This window comes from Mesocricetus auratus, unplaced genomic scaffold, assembly GCF_017639785.1.
Source record: "Mesocricetus auratus isolate SY011 unplaced genomic scaffold, BCM_Maur_2.0 Super-Scaffold_100004, whole genome shotgun sequence".
Taxonomy (NCBI): Eukaryota; Metazoa; Chordata; class Mammalia; order Rodentia; family Cricetidae; genus Mesocricetus; species Mesocricetus auratus.
In genome coordinates, this window is record NW_024429189.1 from 105,965,624 (window position 1) to 105,985,344 (window position 19,721).

Below are 19,721 nucleotides of genomic sequence, written 5' to 3' on the forward strand. Positions count from 1 at the left end.
CATTGGAGGGAAGGTTAAAGTATCTGTGCCCTCTGTTAACCTAGCTCATCTCTCAAACGGGTATGGCTGGAAATCTGAAAAGAGGGAAAGGCAGCACACAGCAGGCATGGGCTCATCCCTGACCCTGTCTACCCTCCGGGTGACAGAGCTGAGCTCAAGTTGAGTGGGCACCTCGGAGCAGGTAACTGCCAGGAAAGCAGGTTACCCCCGCAAAAATAACTGGGGATTCAGTAACTACCTAGATATAATATCAGATAAGAGGCAGTTGTCTCGTCTCTATTTTATTTTCAAATCCAACTAGAGACTATAGCTCAGTCAGGAAATAGTCAGGCACCTACCACACGCATGCATAGCTTTATGGGCGAGTAACTGCAATAGTGCCAATTTCTGAGATATCTAAGCCTCCTTATTGAAATCAAAATTCATGCCCAGTCTCATCCCCAGAGTCCACGATTTAATGGGTCTTGGGTGCAGCCTGGCATGTGATTCTTCAGCCAAGGTGACACTGAAGCTGCTGAAAATTATGGAAAATGGGAATTAACCCTCAAGTATATCCTGGATGCCAGCAGCAGTATTGATCAAGTTCCCTACTTTACAATCTTTATCTTGCAGAAAAGAGTGAGGGTCTTTTTAAGGACTAAAGCTGTCCAGGTCCACCTTGACAGTATTCCACTTAACTCCAAAGCCCATGCCTTCCCTCACAACACTCAGCCCAGGGTTTAGCAAAATTAACAATTCCATTAATTCTCCAGAAGTCTGTGTTAGGCTCATCTCATTCATTTCTTTAGCTGCCTAGGACCTTCTCTATGGAATATGTGGCAGAGGGTATGAACCTCTATAATTAGCGGCTTTATGCCTTTCCAACAGGATCTGGCTACAGAATGCCTGGGTGCTGTCTCAACAGCAACCATTCCTGTGTACAAGGACCCTGCCAAATATTTCTTCTGCTTTTACCAAGCTCTCTTCAAGCACGGATTTCAGAACACACTATAATTAGTACAATCACCCACATCCTGTCTAGATGAGCAGCGTTTTATATGTACAAATTCCCCTTTGCCCCCTGGCCCTTCAAGAGAATGCAAATGTTTCCAACTTTAAAGAGTGAAGAATAGAGTAATTGAAAGGAGCTGTATCTTGGCCAACACCAAAGACCTCAAAGGCATTTATAGTTGACCTATATGAGAAAACATGGTGACGACAAAGTGTGCCATAATGGCTTATCAATCACTCTGTGCTAATAACTGGTTAAAAGATAGGTAAGATAGGACAAGAATGAAGCATGCAGTTTTTACAAATCACATAATCTCAGAACCAAAATTCTGATCTGTTTTTGTTAAGTTTTCAAATGTTCTAGAAGTAGTGAGTGGTGGCACTAGCTTATGATCCAGTTACTTGAGTTAATCAAGGAAGAGAAGACAGACGGGGCCAATTAAGTAGCCAGGCTGTCCAATGACAGATGAGTCATTATAGGTAAGTGCAAAGAGAATGCCACTGGGAAAAGCAATTTAAATCATTTGTGCACTTCCAGACCAGGAAATCCTCCTAGTCTTTGAGGGGAACATTTAGGAATCATCAGGCCCAGCCTGATGAAGTCATCTGTTCATCGTGTAGCTAACAATCAACAAAAGAGCAGAGCACACAAGGGGACAGGACATATGGAATACATTTGGGTGGCTAGGATGTGTATACATGCCTTCTTTTCAATCACCTTTATAACACATCACCACTTCCCTCTTCTAGTCCCTTGACCCTTCTTCCCACTCTATGCTCTTATCTCCCTAAACGTGGAGTTTCAAAGTACAGGTAATTTTTCAGGCGCATATCATCCTTCATAATTTCTACTTTTATACTTCAAATAGGCTATTCCATGTACACATGCAAGTTTCCAAGAGACATTATTATAAAACAATTCCTTTTTAAGTGACTTAAGAGGCTGTGTCTACACAGAATTTATACAGTTAGCCCTGAATGTTTTCAGATCCCATACAATTGAGAAATCTAGAATTGGAGAGCAGAGCAATTATTTTTTTTATTATTGTTCCTTTTGGTTTTTGAAGGATGAGTGAGTGTAAGGGAAAAGATGTATACATGAAAGTAACTCCCCATTTCCTTCAATCAAATGGCCTTCCAAGAATCCCAGAGTAAAGGTTGGTATTAGTGATTGCCATGCTGAAAAATCCCAGAAATATTACAATATTTTTGCATCCCCTGCATGTGTTCTCTGTCTCTGTTTCTGTCTGTGTCTGTGTCTCTGTCTCTGTCTCTCTTTCCCCTCCTACCCCTCTTAGGTTACCCTCATCACAAGTGTTGGATTCTTCAATCCCTGTACATGTATCCCTCCTGCTTTAGACAATCTTTCCTTGCTCTGGTTGACACTCGGTAAAAACTCACTTAGTCCCCTACCACTCCACTATGCTTTCCATCATTGCCCATTGCATTGCTTTCTCTAAGTGACTGCTCTTTTCTGCTGGTTTTCTACCTAATAACTTACTCACACTTTAGATCCTGGCCTGATTATCATTGGAGTCAGGCTACCTTATACTTGCTCTAGTCTCCCTAGTGTGAACTGTCATAACACCATATAACCTTTCCTTTGTCGTATTCATTAGAGTTGTGGGTGCATCTATATCCATAACACACACACACACACACACGTATGTATGTATATATATACATAGAAATGTGTATATATATACATATATATAATGGTTGCTTAATTTCACACCTACCTTCCCACTGACTATAACCTGTTTTTGTTTCTGCATCTTCTACTCTCATTGCTAACAATGAACTTTGTCTAGTCTTTACAGATTGCCCTCACTTCTCTTAAGCAATGGTTTACTCTATCTCATGGACTCTGCTAACAATGTTTTCTCCCCTTCTAAGTTTTTCATCAACTGTTAGTTTTAAGTTTTTCATATCTGAACTCTAATACAAGGAGATCTGATTGGCTTAATTAGTATTTATCATCTGCTTGTAAAAGTTTCTGTAACAGACTACATCATGATTCACTTAACAATAACAAAATGAACTTCCTTAGGTCAAAGACACTATCTGTGGCCAGGATTGGGGAACTAAAATGTCAACAAGTGTTTTCTGTATCATAATCTGCTTACTAGGAACTACAAAATTTGAGAAAGGATCTTCCTTGAGAACTGAAGTTAGATTTGGAGCAATCACAAAAAAAAGGCATGGAGCTAGACGGTGGCAGTGCCCACCTTTAGTCCCAGCACTCAGAAAGCAGAGTCAGCCAGATCTCTGTGAGTCGAGGCCAGCGTGGTCCTCCGAGTGAGTTCCATGGCAGCCAGACCTGTTATACAAATAAAACACTGTCTCAAAAAAATCATGGACAACTGACACATTTAATATATATCCCACTTACTGGTTCTACTAAAACAAAAACAAAAAACTTCATTCCTCTGCATGTACAACTGGCACAATTAGGCAATGAATACTAAGTTCCTTTAGAACTAAAAAGCAAGGAAAATTTGTGAAAGATCTGAGATATTTGGAAAATGACTGATCCTACCAGAAAACTAGATAAACAAAGGATTCCAGGAGGACAGGCTGCTGGTTCACTTTACTCTTGTGTACCTATATTCAAGCCCCACAGCCAAAGTAAAGGGGCTCCACATGGTCTTCCTTTTATCAGGATTTGGACTCTGATCCTTAACATCTGTCCAACCCCTTACAGCATGGGGCCTTCAATCTTTCCATTTTCTATACTACAAAAATGGACATAATTATAGTCAATTATAATTGTAGAGATTAGAATTTTTATTAAAGATTAGAAAATATAGCTACCACCTATTCATTATCTAGAAGAACACTATAGAATAGAAATTAACAGACCAAATTCTAAACCCTAATTTCCTGAGCTAAATTCTAGCTATATAAATTTAAGTAAGTACTAGCTTCCCCTCATGCATTACATACGATTACAGTTCCTACCTTCATATGGTCATCATAAAGTAGTAAGAAATAAGTTACTAAATGGTACCTGTTTATAACAGCGATGGCACAGTTATATATATGTGTGTGTGTGTGTATGTGTGTATGTGTATGTATTATAATCATTGCTGCTGATGCTGTCTTTTTAATATTTATTTAATTCTCTCACTGTGTGTCTCTGTACCTCTCTCTGTGTGTGTGTGTGTGTGTTTGTGTGGTTGTGTGTATGTGTGTGTGTGTTCAAGCATAAGTAGATAGGATTGAGCTAAGTTCTTCAGACTTGTGCCTGAGCAATTTCACCCACACTCTGTTATTTATTGAGACTGTTATATCCTTTAATCCACCTGAACAAAGTACAGGCCATCTGTCATTCAGGAAACATTTGCTCATAGCTGGCAGAAGAGATCATTTATTGGTTCACACAACAGAAAGTGTAAATGATGTCCCAGCATAACCATGGCTAGATGTAAGGATTTCACTTATCCTCACTATGTTGTGCCTTGGATTTTATCCGTCAATAACATTCTTGGCAGATTTCTGCAGTGTGTTAACAAAGATCTAACTTCCCATTCTTCACTGCTTCAGTGGATTCGAGTCTTCAGTGGATTCGAGTCTAAGACAGATGTTCCAAAATTCTATTCCATCATTGAACTAGCAATCAGAGGGATAGGCTATTCCTGTTGGCCTAGCTGCTGCAGTAAAGGTGAAATGTACCATGTTCACTCAAACATCATTATCTACAGGAGGAAAAATGCTAAACAAAGGATGCCCCACAATTCAACTATTTTTCAAGGACCGAGATGACCACAACTAACATATTTCCTGAAGTTTTCGCTTTTGTTCTCTGGAGAGTGACAAACACCCACAAGTAATATTCAAACTGTTGGTTAACTACTAGAGCACAACCTCAGTCAAATTTAAATGAGCACCTGGCCAATTAGAATGGAAGTCAGCTAGAGACAGCCACAACTACAGTGGTACATTCTGGCTGAATAGCAACCCTCTGCCAAATGCTAACACTGAGGTAACATTTAGGACATGTAGAATTTTGAATCCTATTTATTCTCATTGAGCAAACACCTGCTAACACTGGATTACTTGTTCACCTATACCCACTAAAAGGAAGGACTGATGTAAGCAGATTTATTCATATCCTTTTCTTCTCTTTAGTTCTTTTTGTCATCTTATGAATGTGACTACAAGACTAAAGCATATGCTTTGGACAGAGGATGATCTTTGAACTGAACTAAAGCGTCAGTATCTTTGACATGGACACACATGTTTTGCCAGGCCTGCTTTAATCAAATGTTGCCTTTCCTTTCTGCCTGAGAAAAGCAAAAGTTGCATTTTCCTTCCTCTCTCTCTACTGCTACCAAATGAAACTGCCCTGGCCTCAGCTGGCCCCATCCTTGTTCCATGGCATGCTACATCTTTAAACTGAGGTTATGTCAATTGCCTTTTGATTAGAGACTTAGTCTAAGAATTTAATGGGATGGTTCAATTTGGATAAAGAATGTTACCAACTGAGTGTGTGTGTGTGTGTACCTTTTTTATTACACTCAGTTCTCCTGAGTTAGTGACTTAAACACTTGGCACGCAATATATATACAAGCGGTAGCTGCTCCCACTGGTTCTGCAACTTGCTTGCATCATTAAGCATGGCCTTTTCCCATTTTGTCTCCCAGACACAACATAGTACTTGTGTCTGACCATCCTATTCCCAACCATTCCTAGCTGCTATGCAAGCCTTCAGAAAGAAATGTTTACCAGATCGACCTGACCTTTACTTCCCTCTTCCTTGTGGTGATTGAAGGGTGCCATGCCTGTCCTTTTCCAGGTCGACAGAGAGTACAGCAACTTACAAAAAACATAAAATACTTCCGACAGCGACTGAAAGAAATGGGCTTCATCATCTATGGTGATGACTACTCTCCCATTATCCCTGTGCTCCTGTACATGCCTGCTAAAGTATCGTGAGTATCCAACAACCCTCAGAATCATGCAAATGATCCATGTGTCATGACCGAGGTAGTATATTTGACACCATGGGATTTTTCTGTGCATGAATTAGATTATGTACTTTGAGGGATACTTGAGTTATGACCTCAGATACACAGCTTCTCAGTAGTGTGACCATTCTGCCATTGCAAGTTATTACTACTCTCTTATGATGTACTAATTAGCAGCAGCCACAGTAGTAGTAGTGGTGGTGGTGGTGGTGGTGGTAGTAGTAATAGTAGTAGCAGTAGTAGTAGTTTCAACTGAACACAAAATTAAGTTGCCATGGTTTCATGGCTCCCCAAAATAATCATCATACTTAATTAAAGCAGAACTCCTTTAAAAAGTACTAAAAACCTGCTACCTTGCAGTAATTATACAATATTGAGCCCTAGATCCTGGTTCCCTGCATCTTAAGATTGTTCTTCAGAAGAAGCTTACATTGCAGAAGTTGGTTATATTCTAAATAAGGCATTTTGAGCTTTTTGAACACTGAGGTGTCTGCCCCCAGTTTATAAATGGGGTTATGAGACTAACAAAGGTCAGATTACCTTTTTAGATTTGCCCAGGTTGTAATCATAGGCTAAGATTTCAAGACTATTTTCCTCTGCCCATGGACTGAAGCCCTGAAACCTGCAGCCCAGTCTTCCAAGTTTTAGCCTACATCTCATTAAAGTTACATGAAGTGTGGGTTTTGAATTGTTTTTGACAATTCAAAAAATATCAGCCACTATGACCTAAAAAATGCCTATTGAGGTTGTCTAAGGAAACCCAGAGCAGATGACATAAAAAGATAATAGCTTCTATTTGTGGTGACAGTCATCTACAGGATTTGCCTGCCTACCTTGTTTCAGTCTATGATGTTTCATACATTGAAATGTCATGTATGTATAAGCTTCTGAAATAGTGAATTTTATCAACCAGTGTGAAAGCACTTGTTTTCATTTTCGCATTTAAAACCTTTGATGTTATGGACTGAGGGGACATAGCACAGTTGGTAAAATGCCTTCCAGATCCCCAGCACCCATGTTAAAGCACAAGGTACACCAGTCAGCCTAGCCAAACCAATGAGCTCCAGATCCAGTGAGAGACTCCTTCAATATAATAATTACAAAGAAGAGGTAATGAAGTTGAAAGGGAGTGGGCAGGATTTGGGAGAAGTTGGAGGAGAGAGTGTACAGTAGAAATAATGTAAATACTGCACTTACTGTGAAATTGTCAAAAATTGTAATAAAATAAGAGAAAGACAATCGACATCCACCTCTGCCTACACATGCATCATATTTATATGTATATATATGCACACACAATAAAATTTAGATCTTTAATATCCTTAAAATTGAAATTTCTGCCTATCTATACCTATACTAGATTTAAAGAAACTCAAGCTAAGTATAGGTTTGAATATAATACAACAGTACAATCATCTGTGGTGTTCAGTACAATGTAATTTCAGTCATAAAATGTGCAAATAAGGCTGGAAAGATAGCTCAGCAGGTAAAGGTACTTGCTGCCAAGCCTCACAACCTGAGCTTGAGTCCTGGAATCCACATGGTGGAAGAAGAAAATTAACTCTAAAATGATGGCCTCTGACCTCCATACATGTGCCATGGCACACATGTCAGGTCACATACACATAAAAAATAAATACATAGGTGCAAAAATTAAAGGGTACCTATAAAGAATATGTTACATTATCCTGTGGTACAAGGTTTACATTGTCCTTGTCATGCACTTGGGGATTTTTGTACAAAAGATGTCATAGTGCTATATCCAGTGGAGTGCTAACACATATAATTATTATCATTGCTTCATATACTTAGTTCTAGCCTGGGGAAGCTCTCTAATATGCTTTGGGGGTTACATACCCAGAGGCTCATTATATAAAATACAATCATTTATATTCACTGCAGTAGTCTAAGTTTAAATTTGGAAATATTCCAGGGAGGCCCCAGATTATCCTAATGAACCAAGAGTCATATATTTTGTTCAACATTCTTTGGCAAAACTCACTTCCTTTGGTACAAAGGGAAACATACAAACAGTGAAATGGTCTTCTGGGAACCCTGAAAACTGGCCTGAGATCATGTGTCAGGTGGTTAGTTGTCTAGCAATAAAAGCTAGACTTGTTTCTCAGACAATTCTGTGCTCTCATCCTGTGCTGTGCCGTGGGCAGCCTTCCATAGGGTGATCAAGAAGGCAGAAAGGACAGCCCCTGTTTTCAAACTTTCTCAGCTAGAAACTTTTGCCGCCTTGTAACCTTCTCAGTAGAAATCAAAGGGGTAATCTTGCCTTGTCCTAGCCAGGGGGCCAGCAGGGTAGTGTGTTCAGTAGGGTTTGCAGTCTCCACTGCTTTGTTTAATAGCACACAATCTTCACCAGGCAACTGAAAGGCAGACAGCTGAAGAGTAAGATAGATGAATGGGTGAACAGTCTGGTTCAGTCATTTTTTCCCCAGAATTATGAAAACAAGGTTTCTATGTTGTTGTCATCTTTCAGATATCCCAGTAAGTTCTTAATGCTAAGAACAGACCTGAGGCCTTGACTTCCATGTGGGTCGATTCAATCAGCAATTAGTATTTCATGAAGAGAGCAACAGAGCCCAAAAAGAAAAAGAACTTATGTGGGGGCATTTGCCTTTTTAATCTGACTTTGGTTCTTAAAACGTGTGACTGATAGGCTTCGAGTTTAATATTCTGGGATCATTACTAATATTAACTTTGGAATAAGCAAAAAGCAGAAGGATGAAGGGAAGGAGGAACTTACAAAGGTTTGCCTGCTTCAAAGAGCTTTGTAGTCAGTCCTCTGATTGACATCGTGTAGGCTGCAGCTGCCCATGAGGTTCTCTTACCTCTTTCTTGCCTCTTATCTGGTTCTTCTCAAGGCCAGACAGGAGGTTGCTCCTCTTGTGTACACCTGTGTGTATTCACTCATAAATGATTTTTAAAAAAAACAATGCCATTACTTATTTCTCATTTGATGTAACATATAACCTTCACTCATGGGGACTGGATTCCACAAACCCTCAAATCCTGCTCTTCAAATTATAGTGACTAAGTATCCCTTCTTGAAATGTCCAACGCTAATGCTGCAGTTCATTTTTTAAATATATATGTTTACATTTAATAAATATTATTTTCATGTCATTGTATCGTACCAGCTGTTTGGTTCTAGTCCTGGACTAGAAACCAAATTGAGGAGTTCCTATCAGTGCAGACTTGCTTGATCAGCATCACAGACATCAGCATTTTCTGCAAATATCCAAGGCTCCTACTATCAAACCAATGTGTTAGGTTCCATAAAAGTACACACTCAGCTATGAATGATGCACATAATTTTCTAGTTCTTGGTCTGTTGTGTGAAAGAAATTTCATCAGGCTTTCCTTAATATTATTTTAAAAAGAACAAGTCAACTAACCATAATTGTCTTTTCAGCATCACTAGCTTCTCTATGTTAACTTTTTTTCTTTCCCTAAGTGCTTTTGGAAGGTATTTGCTTAAGAAAAAAATCGCGGTGGTGGTTGTTGGATTTCCAGCCACTTCGCTGGCAGAAGGTCGGGCTCGGTTCTGCATTTCATCAGCACATACTCGGGAGATGTTAGATGAAGTGAGTATCCATCTACCAGCAGAATCACTGCTTCTGATACTCTGGATTCTGAGCAAGTACTTTTATTGAGCCATCTTGGGGTTTTCTAGGGTGGCTCAGGAAAAGAAAACGAATGTCAAATGAAACTCACTGCTGCAATTTTAAAACAAAAAACTACTATGGTATGTCAACAATATCCAATAGCACGCCCAAATCATTAGATAGAAAAGAAAATTCATTACTGAAAATTTGATTAAAGTCAGACTTTTGGTTTCAAAAAAAGACTGAATAGCCAAATGTTCTACTTGTCAGCTCTGAAAAGTAAAAGCTGATCCTATGCATACCTTAAGCATTACTGTCTGATATCTTTGCAAGTATAAAAGCTTCTGTAATAAAATATGAGCTAATTTAAACAGTATAGGAAAAATAACAAAGACTCTGTATAATAACACTCACATTTGAGTCAGGAAGAAGTAATTTCAAATCTATATTTTGTTGTCATTTTCATTTTAAGTTTTATGCTCATAATATCAAAAAACTAAGCTATCTTTGTCAGTCTGAAGTTAACTTTCCCACTATATCAATGAATTTTTATAAACAGTCTTGTATATTTATCGTATACAAAACCTGGAACAAAAGGTTAGATAATATTGAAAAACTAAATGAATAAAAAATAATGATCATTCCAGACAGAATAAATTAACTAGAAGAAGAAAATAGGGAACACTGTGGGAACATAAAACTGTGGGTGAATTATTATAGTGGCAAATATGCACAAAGAAAATGACTTTTCAGATGGGCCTTCTTAAATAGCAATTGTGGAGCATCATTTAGTCATTCTGACCACTAAAGTAACATGATCAATTACTGTGAAATAAGTGTGACAAAAGAGGTTAGAGAGGAAAGAACCTGGAGAAAAGGGGATGAAATGACATCGTTTGAAACAAAATAAAAGTTTACAGGCATTCCTATGGCAGTGGAAACAACAACAACAACAATGAATCTATGAACACACCCTGTGAATGCGTGAATTGCCAAGATTTGACAAATAACTAGATAGAGGGAATGCCTGAGCAGAAAAGACCAAGGGTAATTCTCTCGATCTCTAGCCTTGTTGAAAAGAAGGATGAGGGTGAAGCTGTGAATGAGAGAAGGCAGAGAGTAAGGATCAGAATATCTTCGATGAGAGTACTCTGCATTAAGAGTGGGTGCCTATGGACTATTGATGAAAGTGAAAATTGAGTGTAGAGCTCAGAAAATATTGCAAGCCTAGAGATTCTGTAGTTTATGGAACTGAGGGATAATGAAGTCAAGGTTAGGAAATTAATTCCAGTGAAGCACGTGTATCCTGAGACATGGAATTTCAAGTGGCAATTTAGGTAGAGCTAAAACTGCCAGGAAAGATGTGGTATGCTATACTGTTAAGTACACTAAACACCAATTTCCAGAAAAAGGACAGAAAAGTTACATAAAAACAAAAACGTTCAAATAGGGGTAAGAGATGAGAAGAAACTACTGAATTAGCAATTCCTGGGAGCTCAGTGTTCCTCAGAGTAGGCGGTTTTATAGGAATGCAGGGAACAGAAATGAGGGCACAGTGAATAAAAAGGTGAAGAGCATCACTGGTGGTTTAGTCACGCGCACATGGAGAGAGAGAGAGAGAGAGAGAGAGAGAGAGAGAGAGAGATGGCCTGGTAGGAGAGGAGAGAGAGATAGGGGAGGAGGGGAGAGAGGAAGAGACAGGGGAATTGAGGAGAGAAAGACAGAGACAGAGGGGAGAGAGGAGAGAAGACACAGACAGAGTCAGAGACAGACAGACAGACAGATGGAAGGAGTGAAAAGAGGGAAAGACAGAGATAGAAAGACAGAAAGGGAAGGAGAGGAAAGGGAGCAAAACAGAGGGGAAAGATAGAAGAGAGGACAGAGAGAATGACCAGGAGGAGGAAGAGAAGAGGTGGAGGAGGGCTTTACCTGTTTACACAAGAAAGTAAGAAGACAATAATGAGGGAAGCTTACAGAAACTGAAAAGAAGATATGAACAGTGAGTAAGCTCCAAAAGGTGACAGGAGTGGGATGGATAGCAGAGATAATTTTTTTATTTCTTATGGTCCAAACAGCATTAAGACCTCAAGTATAACCAACTCTGTAGTAATCATACCCTGGGCTCCATTGCTAGGATATACCACCTTGACAGTTGTTTCTCTGATCACACACCCATTTCAATATAAATGTGGGAGCAGTTATTTAATATAACATAAAGTGAAACTTGAACCTGTAAACTAGTCAGGGGACTAAAGTAGCAACTGACCGTGAACACTCATAGAATATAAACAATATTAGACAAAAGCAGTCAGAGGATTGGGGAAATAGTGGCATTGTTAAATTGTTTGCTATCTCAAGCATGAGGACCTGAGTGTGAATTCAAGGCACTAATGTAATAAGCTGGGGGTGGTAGCATCTGTGCCTATAATCTTAGCACCGGGATAGCAGAGATTGGCACAGCCCTGGAGCTTGTTAAATCAGTGACTTTCAGGTTTAGTCAGAGACACTCCCTCAAAAATTAAAGTGGAGAACAATAAAGAAAGCATTGGCCTGGCATATATCTGGTCTCCATGCACAGGCACATGTGTGTATGCCTTGAATGTGTGTGCATACACACAAACATACACACATATGTAAAGCACCTAAAAAGAGAGAAGGGGGCATTCTTTTCAGAGACTAGGATGGTAATAGAAGAGACACAGGCTAGTGTAGCATCTTCCTTTCCTGGCTCCTTTGTGACCATTCTAGCTTTCCTTAGTCATTTTGCTCTCAAATAAAGATAATAAATACATAGCCAGCCAGTAGCTTCTTGCTAGTACCCAAGACAGAATTTGTGTCTGCTTCCTTAAAATCACCGCCCGTGTAAACTCAATGCATAAAGAATCACCTCTCTTCTAACACCTGTCCCAGAAGTACCCATGGGCCTGCAATACTCTTCCATACTTCAGTTTTAATATAAAACTTAAGTATGTGTGGTCTTTGTAAGTCTGAGTTGTGTTATTCAATGGGATATAGAAATAAGTTCTTTTAAAAATGGGTGTTAGGAGTAGGTTTTGAGCATATTGAAAGCTACAGCTATTAGCTCCCCAAATGTTATATTTTGTTGGTTTACTCTGTTATGAAGCTATAATCTCCAATGTATTTTACAACCCTAATAGTTTCTTCTATGGGGTTATATGCAAGTCTTAAATAAAAGTTTTAGATGGGTCAGGTGTCTAAGTTCCTCTCCTCACACTCCTAAAATAGAGCACTCACAATGTTGAATTAAAGCATTAAATAAAAAGAATTACCATCCAATAGGATGCTTAGGGAGATTAGGTCAGTTGGTAAAATGCTCACATGCAAGCATGAGGACCTGAGTTCAGTTCCCAGAAGACACTTTTTTAAAAAAGGCTAGAGCAAAGACATGTGCTTGTAATACCCACACTGGAACGGGGGCTGGGAAAAAAGAATTCCTGAGATTCATTTATCAGAAAGCTCCAGGGAAGCAAGAGGCCCTGTCTCAATAAACAAGCTGAATGACTCCTGAAGAATGATTGCCAAGGCTGTCCACTGACCATCACATACATGTATACACACATGCATATACACCTGTACACATACACGTACCCACAGAGATAAACTGATTAATTAATTAATTAAGGTTCTTCTAGGACTTACAAACCAAACCAAATGACATGGACCTTTGCTGGCAAAACATTACTGTGGGCCTTTGAGAAGTTTGTCATTAACCTGGACTCTGCACAGTAGGCCACTTAAGAGTCGAAAGATGCCGGGCGGTGGTGGCACACGCCTTTAACCCCAGCACTCAGGAGGCAGAAGCAGGCGGATCTCTGTGAGTTCAAGACCAGCCTGGTCTACAAGAGCTAGTTATAGGACAGCCTCCAAAGTCACAGCAAAACCCTGTCCCCGAAAACCAAAAAAAAAAAAAAAAGAGTTGAAAGATAACTTACTGAAGGGCATCTCATTGCAGGTTTTGGAAGTTGTTGATAAACTCGGTGATTTGCTGAATGTGAAATATTTCCCATTCAAGAAGTCAGGACACTCTGCACCTGCACTCTACAATGAGAAGAGTTTTGACAACGAAGCAAGCTTTGATGAGATGAATGTGCAACCTGAAGCATAAGTTTCCCAGCTCTGAACAGAACATGAAGGCTGCCAGAAGACTTCCTTCCCCCTTCATCTCACAAGTAATAGAACTGTATTTTACCCCTTCCTAGGGACAATTTTACTTTCTAAACCAGCTTAATTGAGTGAGGGAAATAGTCATTTCTTTAATGTCTCTAACCCACTGCTACAAAATCAAAAATATATAATTCTATATATACATTTCCCTCTCCTTTGCTGGAACTACACAAATGAATACTTTTCTTAGAATATTTTTAATGGCAAGGAGCCCGTATTCTGGCTGCTACTCTCCAGCTTTTGAGTCAGACCTTTTCAAGGGCTCCAACTAAATGAAAGGATTTTGATTTTTAACTGGGTAATCTTACTGTGTGTTCAAGTATGCCATATACACACATGAGAAAGAGTGACAGAAAGGAGCTGAGTCTCTTGTTCAACCCATAACAGTACTAGGAACAGTTCATAGATATTGTGGGAAGTTCCAGGAAGGACAGAGGGCAATGTTGCTTCTACTGTTTGCCACATCTTGACTTTATCCAAGGACAGGAATCAAAAGACACAGTTAATGCTTGGATGATAATGTAAACCTGGCCAGTAGTTACCAGAGCCAACTTTGAAGTGAACCTTCTTTTTCCTCTTGGTGCTCTCCTACAATTTTGTTGTTAAGTTTTGAGGACTGGAAAGTTCATGGCTCTTGTTTTCTAAAAAGGAAGAAGTCACTTTTGGACCTAGGCTAACACTGTAAAATTGAAACAACCCAAATTATGCTGGTGCCTTGCAGAGTGAGTCTAGCATGTTCAGCCTTAATAACTTCCTATTTTTTTTATTGAATTCTGAGTACATAGTGAAACTCAATTTCCTTTAAAAATTCACTATCACCACACATTGCCAAATTACACTTGAAGAATGGACTGGTTCAACAAAATATTTAAAAGTGTACTTTTTCTCTGTCTCTTTCAAGGCTATGTATCTATAGATACATGCCCAGTAAATAATATCCTCCATGACATGTCCACGCAGATTTCATGAGAAATGGTATTGCACACTTTTGTGCACTATGATTCATCTCCCTCATACACACAAAACGACACAGGAATCTCTGAAAAATTAGTCCTCTGCTAATTGGTTCTAGTTGGTATGGAAAAAGCCAGTGGAAAACCTTATCTTTAACAAGTTCCCAGATGGTGCCCAGACTTGGAAACTCCAAAGAGCAGTGGTGACCTTTTAGCCAAGCTTCTGTAACAGTTCGAATGAGTTACAGAACATTCCACTCCATCAAATGACACTGTAAACAAATCACTTCAAAAGAACTTTGGCTCTGTGTGACACAGATGGGCCCAAGCTTTCTTGCTGTGCACAGAGACAGAAATTCAACCTGAAGCACCAATACTGGATGGGGCAACACTGATACTCAAAAAGTGTTCCAAAAGACAGTGATACTCATGCATAGCTTTAAAAAGAAGTATATCCCCCTGGTGGATTATATGTTTTTCTAGTTGATCTCTTGGTGCTGGAGAGATGGCTTAGAAGGTGACAGAACTTATTGCTATTCGAGAGAGAACCTGAGTTCAGTTCCCAGCACCCAGGTTGGGTTGTTCACAACCACCTATAACTCCAGCTCTGGGGCATCTGATGCCTTTGGCTTCTGTGGATACCAGAACTCAACATGAATGTATCCACATGCAGAACCACACACATACACATAGTTAAAATATAATAAAAATAAATTGTTTTAAAAAGTGGTTCCCAGTTATAAAATGCCTCATAAGTGGTGAAAAGCTAAATGAATGTTGTGGAGAAGGTGGAAAATAAATGGCTATTATGTGCACAGCTGCCCAGTGGAAGACTGACCTGATAACTAGATTCCAACCCTTCCCAGTGAACTGATGCAGCACTACTTCTGCAGAAAAAACACATATTATATAGATGCATAAAGCAAGGAAGATATGTAGGTCTTTCCTTTTTAATATGTGTGTTCAATGAAGATGTTCTTAATAAATCATCTAACCAAAATGCAGAATACTTGGGAGTTCAAAACAGGAAAAAGGCAGTAAAGAGGGCAGAGAGAGATCTATGCTTGCAACCTAAAAGTAAGCATGCCCCTTCTTCTCTAGTTCCATCTGTTATCATCACCTACAGTGTCACACTTGCCTTAAGATTTTAAACCACCAGAGATACAGATGTCTTCCTGAGTAAGAATGTTCATGCTTACTACTGGCATGGAGGAACTTGTGTTCAGTTCATCATGGAGAAGAAATTACTTTCCTGCCCAGAATGCAGAGCAATTGAGAAGGTTCTTCCCTTTTCATTACGATCTGAGGGTCATGGGGCAACTTGTTGTCTTCCCATACACCTATGAAAAGACTTACTTTTGTCAGAGTCTACAATGATACACACTTAGGAAAAGAACTGTAATTCCAGTGGAATGCTTCCTGAGTTAGGAGAGACCCTGGCTTCACTGAGTATCAATATGAGAATATATCATACAGAAAGTCATGAATTATAAGTAATATTGATTTTTACAAGGAAAGATGTCCTCTAGGTTAGTTAAAACTGATTTAATTAAGTAGTAACTACTGCATTTTATTCATCAGAGTTTGGGTCTGTTGGGATCAAGGACTCTCTGAATTATAGTGTTTTACATCCCAATCACCTTCTTTGTCTGTACCCATACACACACACACACACACACGCATATATATGTATAGACACTTTTGCTGGTTTTGAAATGGAAGGAGAGAATCAACAGATAGATGAATGTCTGACTGAATGACTGAAAGATGGATTTACTAGAAACCAGACGCTGTATAAACAGAAGCTGAAGGTTTCAGACTGATATTGTAAGGAAGACAATTTTGTGTAATGAAGGAATGACAATCTTATCATGGTATGACCGTGTCATGGATACTTAGCCCTACTGCCCTTTGACATGATTTGATTTGACAGAGACCACAGGCTTCAGAATTTACTAGGAAGCTTGATAACATGACAAACCATGTGGTTCACACAATACCACCACTGAATCACAGTGGTTCCCAGGACACTATGTTTTAACAAGCCTTCCAAGGTAACTCCAACATATGCTGGAAATTGTAAACCATTATTAGAGCTTTTGGTAGACCAGCTGACTGCTACAACATAGCATAGAACTTTTCTGATTCTTTGTTGATGTCTAAGGGTGTTTGTACTAGTTAACATGCTTCTCCTTTCCCCCTCAATGGGCCATTTTCTAAGGAATGTCTGTGTCTATTAAAGAAAGGCCCAACATTGAAAAGGTCTTCACAAGATACCCTTTTTTCCTTTATATTCGATTCCTTCTTTTACTATTCTCCTCCTCAACCTTTGACTATTACAACTCTGCAGTAGAGTGTTATTCTTGCCAGCTCCTCGTACATCCAATGCTCCTCTACATCATCTTTCACAAGTGGCAGATATATAAAATTCTAACTCTTATTTTAAAATCTATGTTCTGAATAATTAAGTGATCTTAAATACATACTTTGATATATAACAATGATAATTATGAAGATAGTAACAATGTATTTGTATTCTATTGTCTTCCAACACCATAGCCAGCTAGGTAGTGTTTTGTAAATCAGGAGGAGAGTATTTTCCTGCTTTGGGGAGAAAGCTTATCGGTAATGTGTTTCCCATGCAAGCATGAATATCTAGCTAAAGTCAACCCCAGCACTTATGTAAAAAGCCAAGCATGGTGACGTAAGCTTGTAATCATAACCCTGGGAAGGCAGAAATAGGTAGACTCCTGGAATTTGCTAGTCAACCTACATGGCCTTATCGAGTAGCTCCCAGTCTTAATGAGAGACTCTCTCTTTAAAAATAAAGTGGATGTCTCCTAAGGAACAGCACTCAAGGTTGACCTTACACACACACACACACACACACACACACACACACACACACACACACACGAGGAGAATAATTTCTAAACTATTTCTTAGTATATTATTTTGTGGCATTGTGAAATACAGTATATAAGGTGTGAATCTGTTTATGTTTCACTGAAATGTTTGAGATGACCAGTTTCTCTTCATCCCATCTGTAAAATGTTACTTTAATAAACAAATCACTAAAATCAACACTGCAAAATTCATAAATGGTTTTGTGTTGATGTCATTTAAGTAAGTCTTGGGGGAAAAGATAGGTAGAAAATTGCATTTAGGAATTTCAGTAAAGGCTATCGGTGGAGGTAGTTGTAGCTAGAGAGGCATATACTTTCATGAGAACCAACTGTGCATAGATCCTTCCATATCCTTCAGTGACATCAAAATGATAACTTGAAATTGCCCACAGGGGGAACCTGACACCAGAGAAATGAGCAAATGCTACAAATCATGGATCTGGAGGTCTGGCTTTTCAAATTTTAGCAGCATACCACTAAAATAAGGCACAATGGTACAATTAATGTATAATAGTGTAATCATTATATATTCATGGAGAACTGAGTAATTAGATTATCCTTTAGTGCTAAAACTGAAGAACAAAGCTAGTCTCCAATCAACCAACCAAAGCTCCCGGGAAGTGGTGTAGGGCAAGGCATTAGCACAGGCAAGATGATTCCTATGACCTATCATTTTAGATTCATTCTAAGATAGCCACATAAATTTATAATGGAAAAAATAAACTTAGAGTAGAATAGGATATCATTATGAGTCCAATACACCTATGATCATGGTCTAAGGATTGTCACTTCGTAGCCAGACTTTTCATCCTCCCCTTCATTCTCCATCTCATTAGATTACTTTAAAATGAACCCTGGAAATCATTTCATTTCATGACTAAGTATTTCCTGGAGTCATTTGAAAAGGCAATGATGTCTTAATTTGTTCCTCCTTTCAATCTCATTAAAATACAAGTCTTTGGAATAACATCAGCATTAAAATGATTCAAACATGAACCCTTCCCATCTCTATTTCCTTAGATAGTTGTGAATTCTGTGGTTCAAAACTAAGAATACATTCTGAAATAGTTATATGATGTCCTAAGAGCTAATAAGCCAATTATCTTCAGGCACTATGCTAAGCACTCCTATACACACAGTCTCCTGGAAATTGTATAAGATTACAGAGATTTCTTGGAAGACAACAGTATTCAGTATTCATTAACAGAGCAGAGAGAGGAGTTCTGAGATTCTGGCATTGCTTTCTTAGGCACGTGTCCTCATCCTTACAAAAGCAACTTTCTTTAGGGGTTATCCAGTTAATCTTTGCATATTAACAAAAGTAGCTCAATCAAAAATAAGAGAACAAGTCAAATTGGTCCACTTGTTGGAAAAGGTTGATGCCTATGCCAGGTTGGGATTGAGGTAGGGCTTGTGATTCTAGTTCTCCTTGCAGCCTTTGGTCCAAATGAGGAGCTGAAAGCCAAAATTTTCAAGTCAACTGCACCAAAACCTTATCATAGAAATAAATCAGTAAAATACCTAACAGAAGGTCAGAATAGATGGAAAAGAGGATTTTTTTTCTACAGCATGAAACAGTACTGCCTTTTATTCAGGCCAGATGCTAATTTTTATATCAAAAATATTGATTGAAGGGACTAGTGATTTTGGCTTTCACCCAAGTTTATTCAGGATCTTTCTTAATTAGGTTTGGGTCGGCTGCAATGCCCATGGCCAAGGGTAAGTCTGGCTCCAATCACCACGTTGTGCTCTCTACTTCATCACGGGCCAAGGACTAAGGCAAGGAAATTGCAGCTTCTTTGTTTCTCCAGCCCAAAAGTTTGTTTTTTTCCAGATTTGAAGCATGCATGGAGAAAATTTGTAAGGAAGACCAAAAGAAGCAGAGTGGCGCTGGCTTAGCGGTGGTGAGATCAGTCTACCCTGCCCCTTGCCTGTGATCCCAAGTGTGAATAAAGCTCTCTAGATGAAAACTAGTGGGTAGCAATGTGAGGTCACATGAAAGATCTTGGCATCCTATAAATGAAAAGTTTTCAATAAACTTAACTAGTCATCCAGCCACTGAGGTTTTATTTTTAAGGATAAAGTAACTGCTTGTATGGC

At 39.0% G+C, this 19,721-nt stretch overlaps 1 protein-coding gene across 1 annotated transcript in view; it reads left to right on the top strand.

Annotated features, from left to right (window-relative positions):
- Nucleotides 1-17,799, top strand: part of Sptlc3 (serine palmitoyltransferase long chain base subunit 3) — a 121,152-nt gene extending 103,353 nt beyond the window's left edge. The window contains exons 10-12 of the mRNA XM_005068695.4: nucleotides 5,789-5,924; nucleotides 9,427-9,556; nucleotides 13,551-17,799. Of these exons, the coding sequence (XP_005068752.1) occupies nucleotides 5,789-5,924; nucleotides 9,427-9,556; nucleotides 13,551-13,703 (419 nt within the window). The 3' untranslated portion in view covers nucleotides 13,704-17,799. The remainder of the gene's footprint in view (nucleotides 1-5,788; nucleotides 5,925-9,426; nucleotides 9,557-13,550) is intronic.
- The last annotated feature ends 1,922 nt before the right edge of the window (nucleotides 17,800-19,721 follow it).